General features: G+C 36.7%; 1 protein-coding gene across 1 annotated transcript; it reads left to right on the top strand.

Moving 5' to 3' along the window:
* Window positions 1-2,363: 2,363 nt before the first annotated feature.
* cdkn2c (cyclin-dependent kinase inhibitor 2C (p18, inhibits CDK4)) lies at window positions 2,364-7,185 on the top strand. Its single transcript, XM_072274657.1, has 2 exons — window positions 2,364-3,515; window positions 6,010-7,185. The coding sequence occupies exons 1-2, from the start codon at window positions 3,378-3,380 to the stop codon at window positions 6,355-6,357; spliced, it is 486 nt and encodes a 161-aa protein (XP_072130758.1). The 5' UTR covers window positions 2,364-3,377; the 3' UTR covers window positions 6,358-7,185.
* Window positions 7,186-8,589: the final 1,404 nt, after the last annotated feature.

The following is an 8,589-nucleotide window of genomic DNA, read 5'->3' as shown; positions in this document are numbered from 1 at the left end:
TGCCCTTTTGGGTGTGATCGTTCATTGATTATATTATAGTTCTTGGATTTACTGAGTATGCCTGCAAAAAATAAATCTCAAGATTGTACATAGTGACATATATGTACTTTGATAATAAATTTACTTTTAACTTTGAAACTTAGAAAGCATAATGATTTTATTACACAATCACCAGCCTGAAGATAGAAAGATTCCAGGTGGAATAAATTTACTGAAATTTATTCTTCGGGGATTCTGGAGGCTTTACCAAATCTACAAAGTATTTTTTGATTCATGCTCTTTGTTTGATTCTTTTTGTTCCAAGTAGGATGTACTATGTATGATACAGCAGTTGTGGCTGTTACCTGTCAGCTCCAGGACCAAGAACAATGTACGTTTCCCCTGGAGGAACACAGCTTCCTCCCAGATTCCAAGGAAAGGCAGGTCAGTTTGTATAAGTCATTCAAAGGTGGAATGTGGGGTACGTTGATAGTCTACGACAGAGCGGGGGACAGTAAATTAAGATAAATGGGAATGGGCCAAGGAACTGCTCTGGTTCAAGCCATGAATGAACGGTATTCCACGCGTTTTTCACTGTATCTATATACAATAATAAACAAAAATAAATACCAATACCAAATGGCTTCCTGTGTGACATAATACATATATAAGATAATTTCTACTTCCTGGCTATTATGAGTAAATTGAAAAATTCATATTGTGTAATTTCTACGTTTTTACCTCCTTTGCACAAATTAAGTGAAAATTGTAAACTGAAAGTCAAATTTGTGTGAAAATAATCTTATTTGTTCCAGTTATAGGAATACTTACAATCTGAGCCCACTCTTAATTCCTGCCTGTGGCCTACATACTTTGATTAACAATTAATCATTTGAATACACCTATCACACCAAAGATTAGAACTGGTTTTGTTTTTCATAAAACAGTAAGCTGGCAACTTTCCAAGTTGAGCACCACTTTCTGAGAATAATTACAATGGCAATCATGATATAACTTGAAAAATAGCTAAAATTAATGCTCAGCAACTGCTTTTTTTTTCAAAAAGCAACAGTCTACAGCTTTTGGCCCTGTTGGTAATCCAGCTGTAGATAGTGATGCTTTTCTTTAAATGGAGATAAATTTTAATTTATAGCAACGCTAGGAAAACCTTTATTAATTGTAAGTTGCATGCACAGTATATCAACCCAGTAAGTGCAACTGCTAAATCACTGATGCAAAATTATTAAAATGGGAATCACATTTTAAACAATGTACACTGAAACAACATATGGCCTGGGCTTCCTTTTACTTCAATGTCCAGTCTGAAATTAAATGTTATAAAATAGATTGGATTCAGATTTAATCATCAATTTGTAATGATTGGTGGATGTCTGAGTACTTGTTGGGATAAAAGTATGGGGTTGTTCGATAGAAAATAGCCAAAATTTCTCCCCATGATACATTAACACCCAGAGGCCAGACAGGCCTTGCTCTATTGTGATGCTTTTGCTGCTGAATAGCTTATTGGTAGATTTGTATCTTAAAAAAGTTAAAAGTAGAGGTGTGTTGTTGACTACAGGATGCCGATCAAAACTGCATTGCCTCAGAATATTAAAGAAGATGCTGGTAGATAAAACTTATGTTTTATAAAATCACCAACAAGAGTGTGATCTCTCCGTGTTGTGAGGCTTTCCGTGAAATTACGATCGCGACAGCTAATGTATTTGACCTTTTGCATTAAGAACTTTTTACGTTTAACAGGCGACTTTCCAGGGAGCTGGTGCCCTTCCTCTCCCGATGTTCTGGGCCCGGTCTGGTCCTGGCCAAGTGGTATTTCGTCTGGCGTTTAAGATATTCACGACTTATTTTAAAACAGTTTCTTTAAAGGTTTAGGTTCTTGTTGCTTCACAAATCCTGCGCAGCACATCGATGTCGTGATTTTCTGGATACCCAAATTCCCTTCAGCCGCCTTGGGCACGGTTGGACGTTCACCTGTGTGACAGACACTGTGGACCACGACCATTTGGACAAATTGTCAGTTTCAGTAGAGAATGCCGAAACAGAAGATGGCACTTGGGTTAAAGAAATTGCGTGAATCAGGTAACCGATACATGGCGAGTTTTGCTGGAGTTTCACAAAGTACCTTCACTCCAGAGAACGCTCCGTTATGAGAGTAAACAGCCTGAACAGCTCGTTGCGATAGACCAAGGGCCCGCGGCAGAATCTTTACTTTGACCTTTGCGTACAAAAATGCAAATCAGTAGATTAATAAATGGAGTGGGAATGGGGATTGGCTCTTTCGATTTGCATTGCACAATTTTAAATTCCTCCGCATCCGTTACTGGCATCACTTCAGTGAGAAATCTAACGGAGTGTGCTTCGCAGAGGTTAACGTGACAGCGAAGCGCCGGGAGCGCAGCGCAGCTTGACTCAGCTCGGCTCGGCGCTCTGGCCGCCGGCTCCTAGCGTTACACGGCAGCTGCTGTTTCCGTTGCAACGCAGTGTGGGCGGCACTGACTGCGCTGGAGGAACGCTCATTTTTAAAATTTGATGATGTCAGTAAGTTTTTTTTTGCAATACTGCAATTGGAGATCAGCATTTACGAAACCGCCAGTATTCTTATGGGGCTAGAAAAGTGGACGTTCGCCGTGACAACCAAGAGACTGCCGACTCCCGGGACCCGAACCAGAGGACGGCTTTCACCCACAGCCTGCGCACTTTCACCGAGGCTGAAGCGAGTTTACTTTCCTGTTCGGAGTACTAGCACAGAATCGCAATGAGCTGTCTGCCCAGTCCGTGGCTGCAGATGTCAAAGCTGACGAACTCGCATTCTGCTGAACGGAGCGGCTTTGTGGCATTTTTCTGGAATTTAATTTGACAAAGAGAGTAGGTGGAATACTCCCTGACCCCGAAAGCTCGGGGTCCTGGAACAAGCCGGAGGTCGCTGCCCACATCAGCCGTTCATTTACAGTACAGCAGCAGTTACAAAATGGGCGGGAAAACGGCAAAATATTCAAATATTGTATCTGTGTAGGGGATACAGTAACTGATTCCACTATCTGCTCTGATGTTATTTCGAAATATTTCACAATTGAGTAAGTGAAATACTAAATCCCCTGGCAGTGTTAATTGCATTTTGATAACTTTTATGTCTAAATAACATGGCAGAATCACTTGAAAATGTTAATTTTGAGATAACCGGGCTCTCCGTGTACTGGCATCACGTGTATTATATTGATGAGAAAAAGGGGCGGAACTGGCAACGTCATTACTAAGGATCGCTCATCTATTACTCCAGCTTAGTAAATAGTACATAGAGAGCGGGGCCGGATTCCTCGTCTCCACCATACCTGCTGGTGTTTGTGCTTTGAGGATTTCGACTTTTTGAAGTGTAAATAATGGAAACAACTGATGGATCGGTCGGTGATAAATTAACAAGCGCTGCAGCCAAAGGAGACTGGAAAGAAGTTAATATTTTGCTGCAAAACGGAGTGAAAGCAGACGCAATCAATAAGTTTGGCAGAACTGCTCTTCAGGTTGGTATAGCTGTTTCTATCTTCTTCACTACACAGTATATTTCCATTGACGAGAAATCTGTGCTGCATTCCGAGCATTATATGTTCTAAACAATGTCCATTAGATTTCGTCAGAATCAGTGTGATTCGGACGACAGTAAATACAGTAAATGACGCATTGCTAAAATAGCTAAAAGGTACTGGGGGTAACAAAACGCATTTTGCTTGGATGACAATAGAACTAAGCCGTTGAATTATCTTTAAAGGAGTTCTTTATTTTTTAGATATGGACTTCTAAAGTAATAAAGTTCGCATTGTTCGATACTCTGATGCGAACAATCTCATCTCCATGAAAGATGATTGTGGATATTCAAAGTCTAAGTTATCAGTATTATTATTGTGATTAATATACTGGACCAATTAAACTCTGCTTTTAAATCAGTATAGTGACAGCTTTTAAGCTTTTGTGACGGCTTTAAAGTGAGCTGAAATTTTTGAAGTGTTGCAATGTGGACTAGCAGGGACAGTGGCTTTATTTATTTGCAGATGTTATCAGTTAGATTCATCTAACCCATATTTCAAGTTATCGTCGTGGATTTATCTGTCTTAAAGTATTCTTTCTGCAGCACGGGCAAAAATACAGCATCACAGATGCGACTCCGTTTCGGGGCCTTTTGTACATGAGGAACAGCTTTCTCACATGATCGGCAAAAAAAACAAATCGATAGATTTTGTTCTAAATAGGTACACTTCAGCGATTTTATTTTACCTATTGTAATATACTAGAAAATATCAACTTTCGTGGGATGATAAATAATTAATCACACAAAGGTAGTGTATTTTATGTCCGCTGAACAGTGTGTACAAATATGGCTTTCCAGGTCTTCACCTATCTTCATCACAGTCACACATCGCGTATTCCCACAGGAATGTGTGAATGTATTTTAAGGTTTTATGATTAACTAACTAATGTTTGCAATTTTAGTTTTATTTAATTTGGTGAGAATTAGGGGAAAATAATACGGTAAAAGCAATGCTGGAAAGTATTTGGAACTAGTGTATAAATGTAATCTACTGGAATCAAAATGCTTGAAAAAATTGAATCCCCACCCTACCCCTCTCCCCAGCACACACACACACACACACACACACACACACACACACACACACACACACACATATACACACACTAGCACAAGAAATTCTAAAAGCACATTATATTTGTTTTCAATATTGTCCCACGGTAAACTTAGCTTTAAATATTACATGAAATATTTAAATATAGTCTAATAAACCGGAGGAGTTTTTTTTAAAAATTAAAGATGTATTTTTACATTGTGGATTTGAATTGAGTCAAATTCATTACCAAAACAAAAACGCTTAAAAGCAACTGCGATATTAAATTAAAGAAAAATTTGTTGGTTGAATATGTTGCAATAAAAATAATATAGTTGGGTAATACTTTTAACTATCTGTAGGTATTCTGCAAGTATCTTTCGAGATGATGAGATTTTCCAGCATGTAAAAATGAAATTCAACAGCAATAAACTTTGCTTTTTCAGTTGTCTGACCAATTTACAGGATAATTAAACCACATTTGTATTTTATTTACATGCACATTTATCTCATGTGGCATTTCATCACAAGTAGAACTGTAACATTTTAAAGAAATCACTGAAAGTCAATCAATAAAATATAATTGAGGTTTTACCATCATTTTGACAACAAGGCATACTTGCAGAAATGCCTTTAAATTCTACCGTTAGAAGAGAAATTATCATCCAACTTTGATGTTACATCCTCTTCTACATCGGAACAGTCTAGAAGCCAAAAAAAAACTGGTGTATCCATAATTTACAAAAGCTTGTGTGATTTAAAACGACATACCTACAATTTATAATGCCTTGATTACATTTCTCCGTTGATTGTTTGCATCCAAAGATATATTCTGTTAGATGTCAGCTAATCATTTCTATACTATCACTATTATGTTCCTTGAAGTGTTGTGGTTAACCTCGAATCATTTTTAAGTACGCAACGATAATGTCAAAACTATAAAAAGACACGTTAATTGGAATTAATTTTTTTTAAAAAAGACAAAAGCGGCAGGTAAACAAATTTGATATATTAAAAAATCCACTTTTCCTAATCTTAGTTTGTTGCTTTGGGAATATTTTACGCGTTTTTGATGAAAGGAAGGATACAACTGCGTTCAATATTTCACTATTATGAAGCAATATTTGTTAAAAGAAAACATCAGCCCCAATTTCTTTCGGTCAGAATTAGGTGGAAGTTTTGAGGCCAGCCATACACTCAAGAAACACATTCTTCAAAAATGGATGGTAGTTACTCTAACAGTGTGCAATATACAGACTTTATGCCTGCTTACTTAGGATTTTAAAATTGCAGGCAAATTCTCATATAACCCTGTAACATGCTGTGTTTAGGTGTGCACGGTGGTGCAATCATAATTTAGTTTTTTTAAATATGTTATTGCTCTCCTTCCATCTTCCAGGTCATGCAAATTGGTAATACAATAATAGCTGATTTATTGCTGAATGCAGGAGCTCAACCAAACCAGCAAGATCACAACGGGTTCACACTAGCTCACGACGCGGCCAGGGAAGGCTTCCTGGATACTTTGAAAATCTTGGTGGACTTTGGAGCTGATGTTAATATTGAAAATTCTGAGGGCAATCTACCCATCCACCTTGCTGCACAGGAAGGTCACACTGATGTGGTTATTTTTTTGGCAAAGAAATCAAACCTCACACTTAAAAACGAAAAGGGACAGACTCCATATGAGCTGGCCCGGATGTACCAGAGGACAGAGACTGTGCAATGGATGGAACAAAATTTATAGGAAAAACGTAGTAAGCAAGAGCGCCTTTGTAGTATTTATTTGTTGGCCAAGACGTGTTTATTGAAATTCATTATTTGTAATTCCATATGTTTTTTTAATACTTGGGGAAAGATGACGTTGTTACCATTCAATGCTTTTTTAAAACTTTACTTTTTACGCCATCATGCTAAAGTCATTTTACTTGTTATATATAAGTATTAATATAGAATCGGGCGAGCTTTTTCAATGTTCTGTTGGTCATAAGATAATGTGCAAGTTTGACGTGACAGTGTTGTTATTAACATAAAGCTATCTATCCATAAAACAGTCAAGCTAACACAAGGGAATAATTTAAAACTATTGCAATAGGCAGATGACGCGAACGCCCCGTGTCTTTCCCCAACTAGTTCTTCGGAACATCGTGGCTTTCATGTCTCTGTGTTGTTTAAAACGCCGAACACGCTGTGTTTGTTTCATTTACGTAGCTTTAAATTTCATTGAAGTATTGCTTACCGCCTGATAAAGTAAGTGAACGCAGAGAAATGTAGCCGGTAAACATTATTTAATGTGTTTGTCTTTGTTTAATTAAAATTAAATTATAATCCTTTTGTTTACTCGATGTAAATATTGCATTACTTTCATGGCATTGTATCAAATATCAGCTTCATAAATTATAAAAGATATAACGGCTCTTTCGTTCCAATAAATACTTACTTGTGAGTGTAAAGGGCATCTATTTTTAATGCTGTGAATGGAGTAGCATTTCCTGAATTAATTTTCTCATCGTTGAGACAGATAACACGAAGCGTTAAAATTTAATAACATTAACTTCCCTTTTCAAATCCATATGTATTGGAACATCCATAAATAAAGTGTTTTTACAAAAACTCTGAACGAGTTAGTGTAGGGTGTCTTTGAGGAGGATTTATGTATGGAAAACAATTATTTTGAAGCTTGGTAATTTAGTAACATTTATTGTGTTTTTGACTAATACTGTTGTTTGGTAAGATGAGTCGTGCAAGCTATTGGTAAATTGATGGTAAGATGTGTCGGTGGTGTGCAGACATCTCACGGGGAAAAACATGGGCGATAAGTGGTAATCTTTCACATCGTATCTTTATAAAATTTGTATTTTAAAGGAAGTCATTCCACGCATTTACATTTTGGTATGAAAACATATTGAAATTTAAACACTATCGGTATGCATTTTGTTTATTTAAAGTAGGAAAGACCCTAAGCATTTGATGGAAAGGCTTACTGAATATGCAAGTTAATATGCCGTTAAAGTATGTATATATATATGCAAATATTCTATCAGACTATTTTAAGACATTACAAAAATTTATTCATGATCTGCGAAATAAACTGTAATAGATAAAAATAGATAAAAATGCGTACAGACCGGTCACAGTGTTAGAGAAAAAAACATTTATCATAATTTATTCAAAATGCAAAATCTGTTTCGTATGTAAAACTTATTATTTAAACTATCATTATTACAAGGTCGGAAAGTCACGGCAAATATATACAAAAGCGAAACGTTTAGCATCTAAAACTGAAAGAAGCATCATCAATGAAAGCGATATACGGCACTGTGATAACATGAAGACTTAAAACATGAATACGACAAGCATGTTTACATACCCACTGGAGATACTGCAGTGGGCTTAATTCAATGCAACCTAAAACAGAGACTTAGAATAATGATGTCCTATAATATACACCAATGTTCTCAATGAATTGTGTTAAAAGAATCGGGGCTTTATTGAAATAGCTTTTTGCTATCATAAAAAAGTTACAAATTTGCCGAGTTTCTTTTCCTCCCTTTTTTGCCATATATAATATTTTCACTCCGCCCACTCTACTCCTTGACTTTCTACCTGAGGTGTATGATTTTATCAGTGTATATTTTATTTTTAAAATGCAAAATATAGAAAATAACGCTTTTGAAAAAAGACTAATTTCACCACACCTCCTGGCGTCATACGTTAGACGTTATGCTTCCTGTTCCAAAAGTGCCCACGAAAGAACTGAGTAAAAAGCTTTTAAAACTATTTTGGAGTACTATCTTAAAAATGTTGATTCTGCCACTCTGAATTGCTCGACTGAATATTGGAGATACTGTCTGGTTTACGATACGCAGGTTCATACCGAAACTGTGTCAGTTCTCGAAGTTAAGTTTCAGAACTAAGGTGTCGGGTCGATTGAAAATGTCAGCGTCCGTTCCCTCAAGGAGGACAACTGCTGATAATT

The sequence above is a fragment of the Mobula birostris genome, chromosome 12 (genome assembly GCF_030028105.1).
Source record: "Mobula birostris isolate sMobBir1 chromosome 12, sMobBir1.hap1, whole genome shotgun sequence".
NCBI lineage: Eukaryota > Metazoa > Chordata > Chondrichthyes > Myliobatiformes > Myliobatidae > Mobula > Mobula birostris.
Note: the sequence above shows the minus strand (reverse complement) of the source record. Positions and strands in the feature narration are given on the sequence as shown.